The sequence below is a fragment of the Oncorhynchus keta genome, unplaced genomic scaffold, assembly GCF_023373465.1.
Source record: "Oncorhynchus keta strain PuntledgeMale-10-30-2019 unplaced genomic scaffold, Oket_V2 Un_contig_7444_pilon_pilon, whole genome shotgun sequence".
NCBI lineage: Eukaryota > Metazoa > Chordata > Actinopteri > Salmoniformes > Salmonidae > Oncorhynchus > Oncorhynchus keta.
In genome coordinates, this window is record NW_026289466.1 from 17,501 (window position 1) to 35,970 (window position 18,470).

The 18,470-nt window shown below is 47.5% G+C and overlaps 1 protein-coding gene across 1 annotated transcript in view; it reads right to left on the reverse strand.

Annotated features, from left to right (window-relative positions):
* Window positions 1-16,610, reverse strand: part of LOC127926328 (alpha-ketoglutarate-dependent dioxygenase FTO-like) — a gene marked incomplete at its 3' end in the record, with an annotated part of 31,099 nt that extends 14,489 nt beyond the window's left edge. Inside the window, exon 1 of the mRNA XM_052511760.1 lies at window positions 16,346-16,610. Coding sequence (XP_052367720.1) covers window positions 16,346-16,432 — 87 coding nt within the window. The remainder of the gene's footprint in view (window positions 1-16,345) is intronic.
* Window positions 16,611-18,470: the final 1,860 nt, after the last annotated feature.

Here is an 18,470-nt window from a genome sequence, read left to right on the forward strand (position 1 = left end):
TGTGACATCTGAAATGGCATTGTATTAGCTAGAATCCATTTAGTGAAAAACAAGCATGTTTCCTTTCTATTTCCTTTACTAACCACTATGTACTGGAACAGAATGTTACTAATATCTGAAACTAAAGGGACAGACAAGAACACTTCTTAGGAAGTGATTCAGTGTTGTTACTGAATAACTACAACAAAACAAATCTAACCTATGTGTCTCAACTTTACGATTAAGACTCAGATTGCTATTGAATTACCGGAGAGATATTATTTGGGAATGTATTGTAGTTTTCTTCTCAAGACATCCCATCCATTCCTATTCACTGTTCATTTATTTTCCTTCCTTCACTCATTGTGAACCAAGGATAATATTCTACCAGGAATTGAACGTCTTAATCCTCTTTACACTCTTCCTAGTAGCCTGGATGGTGACAGATTAACAGACCGGACGTTTCCAAACCCTGGGGGAACAGCCTACTGCATGCATGGCTTTAAGTGTTCTGGAGGGTTAATATGAAGCCAGTAGAAAAGAAAGCAGTGGTGGTGGTACTGAATATTACTGATGAGCTCCAGGGGAATGGTTGGTACTGGTGAGCTCCAGGGGAATGGTTGGTACTGGTGAGCTCCAGGGAATGGTTGGTACTGGTGAGCTCCAGGGAATGGTTGGTAGCTCCTGGTTGGTACTGGTGAGCTCCAGGGGAATGGTTGGTACTGGTGAGCTCCAGGGAATGGTTGGTACTGGTGAGCTCCAGGGGAATGGTTGGTACTGGTGAGCTGAGTACTGGTGAGCTCCAGGGGAATGGTACTGGTGAGCTCCAGGGGTATGGTTGGTGCTGTGAGCTCCAGGGGAATGGTTGGTACTGGTGAGCTCCAGGGGAATGGTTGGTACTGGTGAGCTCCAGGGGAATGGTTGGTACTGGTGAGCTCCAGGGAATGGTTGGTACTGATGAGCTCCAGGGGAATGGTTGGTAATGGTTGGTACTGATGAGCTCCAGGGGAATGGTTGGTACTGGTGAGCTGATGAGCTCCAGGGGAATGGTTGGTACTGATGAGCTCCAGGGAATGGTTGGTACTGATGAGCTCCAGGTGAATGGTTGGTACTGATGAGCTCCTGATTGGCTGAGCTCAGGGGAATGGTTGGTACTGATGAGCTCCAGGGGAATGGTTGGTGAGCTGATGAGCTCCAGAGGAATGGTTGGTTGCTGATGAGCTCCAGGGGAATGGTTGGTGCTGATGAGCTCCAGGGGAATGGTTGGTACTGATGAAGCTCCAGGGGAATGGTCCAGGGGAATGGTTGGTACTGATGAGCTCCAGGGGATGAGCTCCAGGTGAATGGTTGGTGCTGATGAGGTGAATGGTTGGTACTGATGAGCTCCAGGGGAATGGTTGGTGCTGTGAGCTCCAGGAGAATGAGCTCCAGGGGAATGGTTGGTACTGATGATCTCCAGGGAATGGTTGGTACTGGTGAGCTCCAGGGGAATGGTTGGTGGTGAGCTGGTACTGGTGAGCTCCAGGGGAATGGTTGGTACTGGTGAGCTCCAGGGGAATGGTTGGTACTGGTGAGCTCCAGGGAATGGTTGGTACTGGTGAGCTCCAGGGGAATGGTTGGTACTGGTGAGCTCCAGGGGAATGGTTGGTACTGGACTGGTGAGCTCCAGGGGAATGGTTGGTACTGGTGAGCTCCAGGGGAATGGTTGGTACTGATGAGCTCCAGGGGAATGGTTGGTACTGGTGAGCTCCAGGGGAAACTGGTGAGCTCCAGGGAATGGTTGGTACTGATGAGCTCCCTGGTGGCTCCAAGGGAATGGTTGGTACTGATGAGCTCCAGGGGAATGGTACTGGTGAGCTCCAGGGGAATGGTTGGCTGGTGAGCCCAGGGGAATGGTTGGTACTGGTGAGCTCCAGGGGAATGGTTGGTACTGGTGAGCTCCAGGGAATGGTTGGTACTGAATCCAGGTGAATGGCTGGTACTGATGAGCTCCAGGTGAATGGTTGGTACTGATGAGCTCAAGGGGAATGGTTGGTACTGATGAGCTCCAGGGGAATGGTTGGTACTGATGAGCTCCAGGGGAATGGTTGGTACTGATGAGCTCCAGGGGAATGGTTGGTGCTGATGAGCTCCAGGGGAAGTACTGATAAGCTCCAGGGGAATGGTTGGTACTGATGAGCTCCAGGGGAATGGTTGGTGCTGATGAGCTCCAGGGGAATGGTTGGTGCTGATGAGCTCCAGGGGAATGGTACTGGTGAGCTCCAGGGGAATGGTTGGTACTGATGAGCTCCAGGGGAATGGTTGGTGCTGATGAGCTCCTGGTACTGGTGAGCTCCAGGGGAATGGTTGGTACTGATGAGCTCCAGGGGAATGGTTGGTGCTGGTGAGCTCCAGGGGAATGGTTGGTACTGGTGAGCTCCAGGGGAATGGTTGGTACTGATGAGCTCCAGGGGAATGGTTGGTACTGGTGAGCTCCAGGGAATGGTTGGTACTGATGAGCTCCAGGGGAATGGTTGGTACTGATGAGCTCCAGGGGAATGGTTGGTGCTGATGAGCTCCAGGTGAATGGTTGGTACTGATAAGCTCCAGGGGAATGGTTGGTACTGATGAGCTCCAGAGGAATGGTTGGTGCTGATGAGCTCCAGGGGAATGGTTGGTGCTGATGAGCTCCAGGGGAATGGTTGGTACTGGTGAGTCCAGGGGAACTGATGAGCTCCAGGGGAATGGTTGGTACTGATAAGCTCCAGGGGAATGGTTGGTACTGATGAGCAGGTGAATGAATGGTTGGTGCTGATGAGCTCCATGTGAATGGTTGGTACTGATGAGCTCCAGGGGAATGGTTGGTACTGGTGAGCTCCAGGGGAATGGTTGGTACTGATGAGCTCCAGGTGAATGGTTGGTACTGATGAGCTCCAGGTGAATGGTTGGTACTGATGAGCTCCAGGGGTATGGTTGGTACTGATGAGCTCCAGGGGAATGGTTGGTACTGATGAGCTCCAGGTGAATGGTTGGTACTGATGAGCTCCAGGGGAATGGTTGGTACTGATGAGCTCCAGGTGAATGGTTGGTACTGATGAGCTCCAGGGGAATGGTTGGTACTGATGAGCTCCAGGTGAATGGTTGGTACTGATGAGCTCCAGGTGAATGGTTGGTACTGATGAGCTCCAGGGGAATGGTTGGTACTGATGAGCTCAAGGGGAATGGTTGGTACTGATGAGCTCCAGGGGAATGGTTGGTGCTGATGAGCTCCAGGGGAATGGTTGGTACTGATGAGCTCCAGGGGAATGGTTGGTACTGATGAGCTCCAGGGAATGGTTGGTACTGATGAGCTCCAGGTGAATGGTTGGTGCTGATGAGCTCCAGGTGAATGGTTGGTACTGATGAGCTCCAGGTGAATGGTTGGTACTGATGAGCTCCAGGGGAATGGTTGGTGCTGATGAGCTCCAGGGGAATGGTTGGTACTGATGAGCTCCAGGGGAATGGTTGGTACTGGTGAGCTCCATGTGAATGGTTGGTACTGATGAGCTCCAGGTGAATGGTTGGTACTGATGAGCTCCAGGGGAATGGTTGGTGCTGATGAGCTCCAGGGGAATGGTTGGTACTGATGAGCTCCAGGGGAATGGTTGGTACTGATGAGCTCCAGGGGAATGGTTGGTACTGATGAGCTCCAGGGGAATGGTTGGTACTGATGAGCTCCAGGGGAATGGTTGGTGCTGATGAGCTCCAGGGGAATGGTTGGTGCTGATGAGCTCCAGGTGAATGGTTGGTACTGATGAGCTCCAGGGGAATGGTTGGTACTGATGAGCTCCAGGTGAATGGTTGGTACTGATGAGCTCCAGGTGAATGGTTGGTGCTGATGAGCTCCAGGTGAATGGTTGGTACTGGTGAGCTGCAGGTGAATGGTTGGTACTGATGAGCTCCAGGTGAATGGTTGGTGCTGATGAGCTCCAGGTGAATGGTTGGTGCTGATGTGCTCCAGGTGAATGGTTGGTACTGATGAGCTCCAGGTGAATGGTGCTGATGAGCTCATGCCAGTGTGGGTCAGACCCAACTCATTTAGCCTAGTCTGAGACAGAAAGTAAAATGGGACTCAGTCACGTACTAGAAGATGTTGGCTGTTCCCAACTTCCCCCATCACCTCCACCCACACTGGTCTGAGGGAAGAGGGGGATATCGCCGTGGTTACTGTTCACACTCCTGCTAATTATTAGAGCCAATCAGAGAGGTTAACAGGGCGGAGCCTGAGGAGATCATGTTCTGGGGCATTTAACATCTGGCAAAGATGGAGGTGAATACATTACACACTGGCCTCCTGCAATCCAAATAAAACACTCTTGACATCTGAAGTGTACTTAGCACAGAGGGGAGGGAGGGAGGGAGGGAGGCGAGCGAGCATCCCATATGGTGATGTCCAAGTGCCACCTAGTGAAAACCATGTGGCTCGTCCAGTCAAGTGACGGTCCTCCAGGCTCCAGAGGAGAGGGGGTCTGCCCCAGAAAACAGCCCAGAGAGGAGGACCCATCTGGACTGAGACAGCCCTGTCACAGGCCTAGCTACCTATGGCACAGTCCAACACGGTCAACGCTAAGAAAGATCTACTGCCACCAATGCCAAAAATTAGACTAGGGACCCAATACCACTAACCTACTTTGTAAGAACGTGCAAGTCAATTTGCAACTGTTATGATTTTAGGTTAGATTACAAAGATTACAAATTAATTCAATCACCAGTAGTATGGTCATTGTTTCTAGCCCTGCTGTTGGTCCTGGCTGCTACGCTGTGTTTGTTGTGATGGAGAAACAGATGTGTGTCTATGACTGTGTTTAGTAGCTATGGGCCATCCCCTCCCATCATTAGTGAAGCTAGAAATCACAGCCCTCCCCGTGCCCAGAGGTGAGAGAGATGAGAGTGGAGGTGAGAGTGGAGGTGAGCCTGAAATAATGCTGATGTCCCCCAGGGTCAGACCTCCATTATGGCCGCTTCAAAAACTATTAATCTGGCTTGTAGTCACTGGCCTAGAAATAATTACTTCATCTAACCTATGTAATACAGCATGACCAGCAGTCCAGTCAGGTCCAAGTGGGTGGGGGAGAGAGAGGGATGGGGGAGAGAGGTTGGGGCAGAGGGGAGAGAGGGGTAGGGGAGAGAGGAGTGGGAGAGAGAGGGTTGGGGGAGAGAGGAGTGGGAGAGAGAGGGGTGGGGGAGAGAGGAGTGGGAGAGAGAGGGGAAGGGGGAGAGAGGAGTGGGAGAGAGAGGGGTTGGGGGAGAGAGGAGTGGGAGAGAGAGGGGTGGGGGAGAGAGGAGTGGGAGAGAGAGGGGAAGGGGGAGAGAAAGGCACAAATTACAGGCCCGTCTCTGCTGCTACTAGGTGACTGATGTACCCCTCACCATCTGGATATGGCCTTTACACTAACACTGATTTAGATACACACACAACATTTACTTTTTTTGCAATGTGTTCACAATATACTCAGCAATCCCTAAACAGGGTCTGACTACAACAACTTACAAAAGATAACACCCATTCCAACCACTAATCACTAAAGTGAAACAGCCAGGGAACGGAGTCCAGTATATTTACTCTAACCAACCAAAACAACACACCAAACGGAACCCCCGACTTCCTAAGTAGTGCACTACCTCTGACCAGAGCTCTGTGGTCCCTGGTCAAAAGTACTGCGCTATAGGGTGCCATTTGGGACACAATCAGAGTTTTGTTCTATCTAGTGTGAGGTCAGACAGACGTCCACCTCTCTAACCACTGCTCAACACTGCCACCTAGAGATGTAGGAGAAACTGCTAGAGTCATCACCAAAACCACTATGATGGTGACATAAACCAGCACAACATCTCTCTCACACACACACACACACACACACACACACCATAAAATTCAGTGCAGTCCGTCTCCATAAATGTCACAGTGAAGTATGGAATGACATGAATAAATACAACAACCATGAGTCTCCAGTCAGTCAGTGGAGGCATGGCTACATCGCTGGCTGTCACAGATGGGATCCCAGGTGGAGATTTAATTAGTTAGGGTTGAAGTCAGTCTCCCTTGTTGTCTGGGGGTCCTCGCTCGGCACGCGCTACTGTAAACATGCTCTATATCCTAATCAGGTGTCACCGCCGCGTTTGATCAGTCTGCTAAAACTTGTCACAAATCCCCGGCAGAGAGCGAGAGGGGGGGGGGGCAGAGGGAAGGAGCGGGGAGAACAAAAGGAAGGAGCTGTCAGAGGGAGAGGGGGGGGGGAGACGGAGGAGAGTTTGCCCATTAGCAGCATTCTCCATCTCTCTCCGGCTGCCCATAGTGAGGAGTCCCCTGGTGACAGACAGCTCCAGGTCTCTGCTATACAACACAGGGACTTCACTTCTCTTCACCACCGTCAGCACTATACACACTAACACAGCTGATCACTAGAACAACTACTCCAGCTAAACACTCAAGTAGTAAACTAGTTTCTGTTGTTTGCCTACAAGCTGCACCCCTTTTTGGTTTCTGCAAACACTTTCAATAGTGGGTCTTTTTCTTTAAAAGCACCAAATCAGAGACAGACACCTCCCCTCCTCCCCTCCAGAATGAGAGAAGAGAAGACAGCAGGCAGTGGAGTTGGTATAGGAACACACGCTCCATTAGATACTGCTTACCTTTTATTTATGTTGATATTGAATACATTAGCCGATTGAACCTCCTAAGAACACTGCAGAGTGACAAGCCGGAATCCGTCTTTGCAACTACCATGGCAACGGAGATTACCACAAATAGAAAAAAAATCTAAAACCTCTGAATAGAACGATACATAAATTAATTAAAGGACACAAAAACAAGCAGAGAATTAAAGTTAGAACATCTGTCAGAGACTTAGCTTCCCATCCTAATACCAGTGTTAGAACATTTATACCCTTGAAGTGAATGATCCCTTCTTTAATTGACAGTCAAGGAAAAGTGGTTGCAGCAGCATCCTGTAGCCGCTGATAAGAAAGCTTTCCCCCTCTCCCCCCCAAAAATCAGTTTAAAGAACCTTGGCACTAATCCCTATTGTCATCCCAGTGCAGTGGAAGGACTTACAAATAGCGATAACTCGACAGAGGCTGTCTGTTCCTGAGGAGTTAGGGACAGGGTAGCGGTCGCATGCTGGAGAATCAGTCACTTAGATTAATACAATCCACACGCGGCGTCAGTCAGGCATGACACTAGACTGTCACTGCATTTACATCCCAGTCCATCCCTACCGTTCTATATGACAATGTGTTTAAGAAGGTCCACTCACATCACAATGAGCCTCTCTCTCTCTGTGTGTGTGTTGGTGGATAACACTCCCAGTCATATGATGTGCTTTACTGGTGATCCTGGAAACAACAACTTTGCAAAGCTCTATATCACTATTTTTACATACGAAATGCGTGCCACTGTCACTCACACAAGTAGGCCAAACACACACACACACACACACACACACACACACGCACACAAGCACGTAAACTTGTAGAAACAGTTGTTTATTGCGATAGGAACAAGAGTTATTTAGCTGAAGCTTGCTTTGAGAGCATATGGGGAGAACACAAAGAGAAAACTTAGATTAGTCCTCTTCTGTAGCTCATCAGTTTAATCGAACCAAAAACTCCACAGATTATCAAAACCAAACAGAAATATAACTGATCAAACCACAAATAAAATGGTAAGACTATTGTGGCAGAATACAAGGCTAATAGATGGCATCTCAGCCACTGCTGAGCCTCAGTGTTCAGGCTGTATGCCTGTGTGACTCCTCCACTTCAGCAGTCCTGAGACAAATGACAGTGGCTGCCCTCGACATTACAGGGCCAGGGCACGCATGACACTAGGGCTGACAACTAAACACACACAACACACCCCTAGCTACCTTGATAAACACACACACAGCCCAAAACAGCACTGACACAACCTCTCTCCCTCCACCTCCCTCTCCTCCCACCTCCCTCTCTCTCCATCTCACAGGAGACAACCCTGACTTCAGGCCCTTACCCAGGCAAGTGGATCTGACCTGCTGCCCCCAGTCAGCCTCATCTGAATACACAGAGACAGGAACAGGAGAGGAAGGGAAATCTGCCTATATTATGATGGGAAGAGAGGAGAAGAAGAGAGGAGAGGGGGTGAGATGCCGTCAGGGGCTCTCTTCTTTATGCACGTATGATCATGTGGTTGACAGCACCGGTGGGAAGAATTATGGACTGTTGAACAAAAGGTTGAGGTCTGGCTGGTTGGTGATGGGATGGTACCTGGATGGAGAGGCAGGCAGGCAGCTAGGCAGTGTTGGGGCCTGACAGTGGTGGACTTATGACAAGTACCACGCACGCACGCACGCACACGCACACACACACACACACACACACACACGGCACCTCCTCGCCATCCGCTCGCACCAAAGTCTGTCACTCAGAATGGGCCAAGAACGCTGCACGTTAGAGTGAGCGTGGGGGGCGGAGAGAAGATGGAGGGGGATTCTGGTCAGAGGTTAAGCGCAGAGAAGACAGCAATGAAAGGCAACTGTCATGCACCAGCGCACGCTGAGGAGCACCTGTCTCGTGGAGAACATGCAAAGAAGGAATGCTCTCCGAGTCCTGACAACACCCCTCCTCCACACCCCTATTACCATCACTACCCCACACAGAACACACACAGTACACACACAGTACACACACATAACTCAGACCCTCTAAAACAGAGTGGCGGCACTACACCACAGAAGGCAACGCCTGCCTGACAGCATGCCAATCAAACTGTTGACCCCTTCTCTAACATAGCATATGCATGACTAAAGTTAGCTGGGCTCATGAACAAAAACACAGGCTGAGAGAGAATCACTGAAAGATGAAGAGGCTACCTGGCTGGCATCAACAGGTATCATGGAATATCCAAAGAAATGATCCATCAAATGGTCTTGGCTTATTTTAAAATGAAATAAGCCCTTAATATCTGACGTCAGGTAGAGAAAGATATTTTATGAATGGTGGTTGGTGGGTAAGGGAAGGTAGAGGCAAGGCAAGGCACTCCAGCTGGCTAGGTTACATTAGGCTCCAGTGATAGGGGCAGGGGGGCACTACCTTCCCTCTCCCTCCTCAGTCTCCCTCCTCAGTCTCCCTCCTCAGTCTCCCTCCTCAGTCTCCCTCCTCAGTCTCCCTCCTCAGTCTCCCTCCTCAGTCTCCCTCCTCAGTCTCCCTCCTCAGTCTCCCTCCTCAGTCTCCCCTGGGCAGTGTACTACAGTACTACATGCCAGGTATTTTCATTACACACGTTTATGGAAAATATCTTATGATGTACAAATTAACAGTTACAATTTACAGGGCCTTATGAAAGTGGCCTCCTGCAGTTTTTGTGAATGGAGGCTATTGGAGCAGTCATCAGAAGCAGATGTTGGCCAAGTCTAACGTTAGCTAACTGCTAGGTAGCTCAGCTTTATTGGAAAGGTGAGTCATTACAAAGGAAAATAAATTCTCAAATAAACAGCAACACCACCAGCCCTGTAATATAAATGGAGCAGGTGGATTCATAGGGAGAGCAGGCCTTCTGAGAACTACAATAGGTAGGCTAGCTTTACTGCTATAGGACCAAGAGCAAAAGAAAGTTAACCTACATGATGAACTCAGCCTTGAAAGAAGAGACTGCACCTCAAGTGTTGTCTAGTCACTGTCCTTGTGACAGATGGCATTAGGAAAATTAGATTAAATTAGAGGACTGCTGCAACAGTCTTCTCGTCCTCTCCCTCTCTCATCGTTAGTCTCTGTCTCTCTCCACAGTGTGTGTCCCCCCCCCCCTCCATACATACGTACAGATTCAAATGAAAATAATGACCTCCCTAGATTGAAGCCTTGAGTGGCTAATGAACTGCCCTGAGTGGCCTCTGTCTGAGGTGAGCGGGTCATTCCCATGTTTATTTAGTACGGCCCCACCACAGCCACACACACCATCTATTGATCAGATTGATTACTCCATGTATATATGGTGATAGGGCTCTGTGTGACTGATGAACTCTGGGTCACACTGAACGTAAACTCATTGACTCTGACAGCTGAGATGATCCATTGTCACAGCAGCTCGTTTGGGAAAATACGAAGACATCAGCAATAATATGCCACTGCTAATATGAACTGCTAGGTAGAGCTGATGATGACATGGGATCAGTCAACGGAGAGGGTCGCCCACAGCTAACCAGCGAACAGCCTGCTCAGAACAAAACCTGGGACTGGTGGTAAATTTGACTTCTGAAACTGAGCAACTAGGCCGATTTCTGGTGACAATCCAGTTAGGTATTACTTCAAAGAAAATCCTGAATAAATGGACCATTTGTCAATAGTAATAAAGTATGAATAAAGTTACTCTGTAGAAGACACTAAATCTTTGTTCATCTGCCGGATGAGTTGAACATAGCATCCCCTGTAATATGTTCATCCTTAGTGTTTTCAACATACACTAAAACCCCAAGCCCTTTAGCCAAACCGTGTGGATGGACATGCTGTGTGAAGTGTCATCTATCATATGGCTGCTGTGATGGCTAACATCAGGAGAGGAACCTAGGCTATATCCCAGAGTGCATCCAAAATGGCACCCTATTCTGTACATTGCACATTACTTGATATCAGGGCCCTGGTCAAACGTAGTGCACTATATAGGGAACAGGGGGGCATTTGGGATAAATGGTTTTTAATATTTTTTATAAATGGATAGCTGGTTTTTCCCTCTGGATGTTTAGTAGGATCACAGATGCTCTTAAACACATACATGTCCGTGGGCCCTGGCAGCTAGGGGCGGCTGTAGACATGGGACCTGAGACACCACAGAGAGAGCAGCCAGGCCGGGCTGTAAAAGTTGATATCCTCCCAGATGCAAACCAAATGTAGACATCATGAACCTTTAAATTGTCCTACATTTAAAGCAGACCACTATAAAAGGGGGTCAGGATAAGAGAAGAGATCTGAATGCAGACACACATCTAGATCACTACACATGAAGAGCCATATTATATACTGCACCACTGTGTAGCTGTTGACAGGGATGTAGGACTACTTACTGAGAACCCATATTTCAGATATAAACAGTTAGTAGTGTATCTAACTCCCAGAAACGGGTACGATAGCTGGTTCCATGTCAGTGCCATTACTGCAAATAAAAATGTGCTATAAATTTGCTCTTTGTTGCCAAGAGATCAAAGAAACCCTGTAGCTGGCAAAAACAATGGAAAAAACAATAGCAACCCAAGTCCTTCTTCCATCACTGACACATTGCCACTGCCAGGCATGTGGCTTAAAGGCTGTAGTGTTGGGTTGGGTTTACCAAGCTGATCTGTAAACAACACAAACACAGTCCAGATATATCCAGGCTAAGCCCCAATAACTAAGACAAGGTATAAAGAGGTAGAGGGGGGCTTATAGCCACAGACTAATCAACCCTCCTCGTCGTTCTCATATCGGATCAATGAACTACCCGGGGCCCTGGGCCCACTGCCACCCCACCGCACAGGCACTACATTACACACAAAACTTCATATTCATTCATTGATTTACTTTTCAGAATAGTATATCATTGAACTCCAATGGGACTAAAAACAGAGTCTGGGGCTGAGGTCAAGCCCACTTGCATGGACAGATGTTTGCACAATATTGATGGCCCAAGCAGAAATAAATGAGTAAATATCCCGATCGATACCTAGTTTCCCTAGCCGGCCCTGTGCGACAGCAGATACATAAATACATCTTTATGGCTACAGGAATGGTCCCTAATGAAGAGTGGATAAATGCTCCCCTGAAGGTAAACTCTTTGATTAGCTGAGGCCAGAGGTGACGCCCGGTTGGGGAGGGCAGAGGCGATATGCTGACATGGAAATGCCATACCTTCCATTGCCTGAGGAGTCTAATGGTTAAGAAGGGCCTAAGTTACTGAGGGGCAACAAGGATATGACAGGTCACAAGCCTTGAGCAGGTCGTTCTGTGCTACCTGACCTCCTTTCCATTTGTAATGGTAATAGCATAGATCAGCAGCATTCTCAATCATACTCATAGTCAATAACACACATATTGTTTCAATTCTACATGTAGCCTAGCTCTGTTTTGACTGTATCACTGGGCTGGAGAGGATATTGTTGAAACAAATCCTCTGCATTTCATCTCCAGCCACCTCAAGCACGAAGGCCCTAGCTGTCAGTGGTTAAGATGTATGAAAGAGGGGACATGAGTCTGTAATCAGGCCAGACCATCATCATCATCATCAGGAGCAGCAGTACTGGGCTCCAGCTCTGTCTCCCTCATGGTGAAGAGACAGTGGTGCTGATGACACTAGATAGAGGATCTGGATGGAGCTGCCTGCTCTTATTTACAGCACAGCTCAATTACCCAGGACAACACCAAGCAGGCTCATCACTCAGCTTTCCCGTCACTGCTCTACAGTGACCAACAGGGCCATAAAGAGGGAGGAACCAGATCATTCCCTGCTCCTTAATTAAATGAGAGCAAAGCTGTTGACTTAATTTCCCTCCTCTCCGTAATCAGACCCTCCTCTTTCTCACCATCTCACTCAACAAAGCAGCCCCCACCCAGATTGAGCTGGCCAGCCCTCCAACCAATGAAGACCTCCCGGTCATCATCCCTGCTCGGCCCTAAATCAACAGCTGGATAAACAGCCTCCACGGTGGGTTAGTGCCGGTCCCCATGCAGTCACAAGAGGCCGAGGGCCGGGGGGCTCCAGGGGGCCGAGTCAGGAGCCGGATCGACACCTCAACAGCGATAAGTAATTCTGTGTTGGATTAGCAGCATGATGGCCTGATCAATACAGGGTGATACACTCAGGCCATTAGGAATGCAGGGAGGAAATGGCCCCCTCTGGTAATAAAGCAGGCCTTATGTCTGGCTGTGCCTTCATCAGATCTCTCCATTAGTGTAATGGTACTATTATCAGCCACAGCAAAAGACCTATTTTACCAGGGAACCTTTTTTCAGCCGGACGGACCGGGTCGTGCTGGAGGGGGTCTGAGTCAGGGAGGGAGAGCCATGCAGTGAGGAGTGGAGAAATATCCTCTCCCTCTCTTCCTCTCTCCCTCCTTCCCCAGGCCCGGAAGTAAATCTATCTCTCCATCTGCCCGGCTCCTATGTATTCCTAAGTGTGTTTTATGTCAGCTCCCAACACTATTTCTCCATTATTGGCTCATTAATAGAACTAGCAGTGTGTTAGCGCCGGGGCAGGGGAAAGGTGCTGAATGTGCTCAATGTGACACCCCCTCTTGCTAAAACAACCAGAGCCGACATGACAGCACACCCGGCATTAGTCGCCATAAATCGTTACCTTAACACTAATTCACTGGGTAACATTTTGTGGGGGGGGTTGATTAACCATGTCTGGATGTGTGGACACATAATCAGCTTTTACCTCTCTAGTTGTTCATTTAACAGAATTTCCAAGGGAAACACAAAACATTTTAATGAGTGTTGAGGAATGAAATACCCTAGACAGCTTACACTAGCTGCCACAACCAGAGGGAACCAATGAGGCTGATCTGAGCGATGTTCTGGGCTCAGCCAGGACCTCAGCACATCTGGTGACCCTATGTGGTCATTACTTAGCCTGACATTCCCCTGAAATATATTTCCACTTTTTCTCTTTTCTATTTTCCATCAACACGTGATACACGTCATCACATATGATCGTCAAAGACAACGTCAAGGACGTAGGTTGAGGATCAATTCCATTTATGTTCAGTTTACGCAGGACGTGTATATAAAAATTAATATACCTTTATTTCTAAAATAATAGACGTTTCAAACCATGAATTTCCTTTACAATAACCTGCTGGCATTAGTGAATAAACATGCTATTGATCACAGTATATTACAAGTAGGCCTATTAGTTACGGCTTTTTAGTTGATGAGACAGACAAACATGAGGCAGTGCTGCTCTCAGAAACATGGGTAAGCCATTATTGTCCTGCACATTGTATTGGATGTGGTTAAATTGAGAGTCTGCCTTTTTAAAACAGGTTGGGAGTTATGTTCAGTAGGCCTTCATGATAAATAGCTTGCCTTCACTAAACTAGCAAAATGACAGGGGGAAACAACTCACTGATTGAGTCTAACTACAAACACACTCACTTATGAGACTACAGTCATATCCCCAAATATTACATATCATGATAAACTGAACCACTGCACTGTGTCCCAGCCCTATAACAAGCCACTGGGATTAATGCAGCTCTTCTAATTTGGGTCTGTTCTGTGGTCTTCCAGCCATTTTACCATTACAATACCCCATCCTCATTCCTCAATCATCCTTTTATTATTTGTCTAAAAGAGGAAGCAGAACCATTAGCTAGGTCTGAGTCTGCTCTCTCTGGGAGTGTGTGTGTCAGCTCTATGCTGCCTACACCCACCTGGGGGCCAGCTGGAAAGCGTTCTCGCTCTCATCTGGTCACCATGGCCGCTCTCTCAGCTCTTCATAAACAGGAGGAACCACGTCCTACATAGTTTCTGTGCTGTCAGACATGATCCAAACACATGTGCCATGGCAGACTGTGGCACGGCAAAGGCTGGGAGCTGCTGGGACTGACTGACTTGGAGAGAGCAGACCTGGGTTCAAATACTATTTGAAATCGTTCAAACACTTTTAGTGATTGCTCTAGCCTGCCTAGAGTGCCAGATGGGTGGGGCTTGCAGTGTTAGGACTATTATATTGGTCCAGTAAGCCAGTCAAGCTCAATCACAGATAAAGTGTTTGAAACAATTTTGAATAGTATTCGAATGCAGGTCTGGATGAACTTGAGCAGAGCAGTCTGCATGGGCCCAGCAGTAGGGGCAGCTAAGGAGGTCTGGATGAACCTGAGCAGAGCAGTCTGCATGGGCCCAGCAGTAGGAGCAGCTAAGGAGGTCTGGATGAACCTGAGCAGAGCAGTCTGCATGGGCCCAGCAGTAGGGGTAGCTAAGGAGGTCTGGATGAGCCTGAGCAGAGCAGTCTGCATGGACCCAGCAGTAGGGGTAGCTAAGGAGGTCTGGATGAACCTGAGCAGAGCAGTCTGCATGGGCCCAGCAGTAGGGGTAGCTAGGGAGGTCTGGATGAGCCTGAGCAGAGCAGTCTGCATGGACCCAGCAGTAGGGGTAGCTAGGGAGGTCTGGATGAGCCTGAGCAGAGCAGTCTGCATGGACCCAGCAGTAGGGGTAGCTAAGGAGGTCTGGATGAACCTGAGCAGAGCAGTCTGCATGGGCCCAGCAGTAGGGATAGCTAGGGAGGTCTGGATGAGCCTGAGCAGAGCAGTCTGCATGGACCCAGCAGTAGGGGTAGCTAAGGAGGTCTGGATGAGCCTGAGCAGAGCAGTCTGCATGGACCCAGCAGTAGGGGTAGCTAAGGAGGTCTGGATGAGCCTGAGCAGAGCAGTCTGCATGGACCCAGCAGTAGGGGTAGCTAAGGAGGTCTGGATGAACCTGAGCAGAGCAGTCTGCATGGACCCAGCAGTAGGGGTAGCTAGGGAGGTCTGGATGAGCCTGAGCAGAGCAGTCTGCATGGGCCCAGCAGTAGGGGTAGCTAAGGAGGTCTGGAGAACAGAACAGCCTTTACTTTTCCTCTATTTCTCTCCATCTAGTTACACAATCCACAAACACACCACCCCTAATCACAGCAGGCCTCTTTGGCAGTGGGGTCTGCTACCTACTATAAAGCCTGGGTATGTCCAAAATGTCACCTTTACTTTGATCAACTATTTCATTCTCAATCAGATTTTTACACAAACGCCAGTCAATGCTGTTACTATTCATTGTTTTGAACAGCATCCCAGGACATTCCAGCAGCCATCATAGTCCTTTGCGTTTCAGAGATGAGCCTATAATTATTACCTGCAATAGAATTGTACCACTTGCACAGCCAGAAGCTGCTATCCTCCAACTCACAGGATAGAGCACACTGCAGTCACTCACGCCCCCCATACAATTATAGAGCAAGATTATTCTGATTTTGAGGGAGTCTGACTTGAAAACATTGAAAATCTAAAATATAGGGGACTTTTAACATGCAACGTGTCTAAATCAATATTCAAGTCTTCACGGCGATCCAATCAGTTTATTGTAGCACAGTCTACTCCCATGTCTAAACTGTAATACTGAAAGCAAAAACAGTGTAGGCCTATCTGTAACGATAAAGCTGTTAATAACAGCGATGCTCCATTGTAGGTGAATGAAGAGGAAACCACAATAAAGACAGAAATCATGCAGGCTGATGTGTAGCTACATTGACAACTGCAGCTTTCCAGCCTTCAAAATGACCCAAGCATCACCGCATTTGGAACATAAAGTTCTGAGAGAACGAGTCCACTGTGTATTTGCCAGAGCTAAGGGAGAATAACGCTATGAATACCTTTCTTCTCTTCTCGCTCTCACTGCCACCCGACCGTTTCATGTTTCCTAGAGTTGTGTTTACACACCCGCGTTCAGCGCAGAGCATCTTGGTAGTTGTAGTTCCAGCAGAAGAATTACAATAAAACTTATAGCGCAATTAAATAAACAGGGCATATAAAATGAACGGGTGCCTGTAATAACAACCTAGCTACAAATATGGGGTATGAAATAATACATGTCTAATTACAATCTAGTATTAATTTGCTTCGAATGAAAATGGAAAACGTAATATCCCGAAGCACGGAAAAGAGGAAATACGTTCAAGCGTAATTTGACTCAGCCGGATGGGGATTCTTGCTGCGTAGTGCGCACAGCAGCTGCAATAATACTAGATCTTCAAATCAAATGTAAGCCGTACCATCCTCACAATAACAGTGAGATAATTGTATACATTTGGTAAATCTTGCAGCTGCTCTTTTGACGTCGATGAGCGCGTTCAGTATAAAATGCACACAGGTACTTCAGCAATTCAACATGGCAAAACAATGGTTTAAAACACAAAATAATACAGCACGTGGATCAAATAAAAACTAATAAAGTAGCAGAAATAATAATAAGGTAAACCTCAATGAAATTGAGACATTGATGAAACATTGTCACTTTTGTATTTTTGAATAGGCCTAGCCAAAACATTACAATGAGATTTTAGAAGAAATAGCAAAAGTTTTGGGCAGTTTGAATTTCTTTTTTTTTTTGCTGCTTGGGTTTTATCTTGTGTAGCCTAAATCAAAAGCAGCATTTTGTAACTTGTGTAAAAATAGCAATCATGCTTTGAACATGCTCCAAGACTCCAACACTGCCAAGACTCTTTCAACTCTTGTATCTCAAATCCAGGTGCTTTACTGCGAAATGTATTGGCTGCCTCGACATAGACAGACACACATCACTTTCTACTCACCACCAATTGTAAAAGCAAACCATAAACATGCTGTATACAGTATGGGAGCATTTATGTATGGTATCACATGCAGACAAAATGCCCTCTACCTTGGGTTCAACCAAATACCTAGTAACATACTGTGAATAGTGTTGAAATGTGCTCTGTCTGTTATTCTTATCAAAGACACATATGTGAAAGACATATGCTTCACACACACACACACACACACACACACACACACACACACACACACACACACACACACACACACACACACACACACACACACACACACACACACACACACACACACACACACACACACACACGCACACAAACACAAACACACACACACACACACACACACACAGAGAGGGGGGCTGCAAGGTTGGAAACACCTGCTTTGTATTACCATTACAGACTTTGATCAGTGTCTTCATTAGTTTCCTTTGTAATCTCTTTCCTTTTATGGTAGAGCTGAACTAAGTGAACTGGGCACAATGATTTAACACATGTTCCATTCACCTGTCTTGTAAAAAGCTCAAAAGCTGTCCTGCTTTCAAATGTGTTGGTGTCTCTGGCATCCTTTGGCAATAAACAGAAAATGGTTCTTTTGATTCCTATTTATAACCTACATTTCCTCTCTATCCCCGTTCTCTTCAGGAGAAAATCTGTATGAAAAATATATTTGGAAACACTTTGACAAAACTGGATCCAAGTGCATATTAGAACATAAACATATGGGGGCATATAGGAGGGTTTAGGACAGAGCAAATAGAGAGAACATTTGTTATATATGTTATAAATATCCCTTTTAACTGTAATGTCCCAAACCCCTGTCTTTCCACCATCAACCCAATCCATCATTATGTTCCTCATGTCTGTTAAACTACCTTTCACATACTACCCCTGTCAATCATTTCTCTGGATGAAAAACATTTCAAAGACAAGCAGAAGGGATCTCTGACTCCACGTCAGAGAGTGTGTGTGTGTGTGTGTGTGTGTGTGTGTGTGTGTGTGTGTGTGTGTGTGTGTGTGTGTGTGTGTGTGTGTGTGTGTGTGTGTGTGTGTGTGTGTGTGTGTGTGTGTGTGTGTGTGTGTGTGTGTGTGTGTGTGTGTGTGTGTGTGTGTGAAGCAGCGCAGGTCTTTCACATATGTGTCTTTGATAAGAATAACAGACAGAGCACATTTCAACACTATTCAC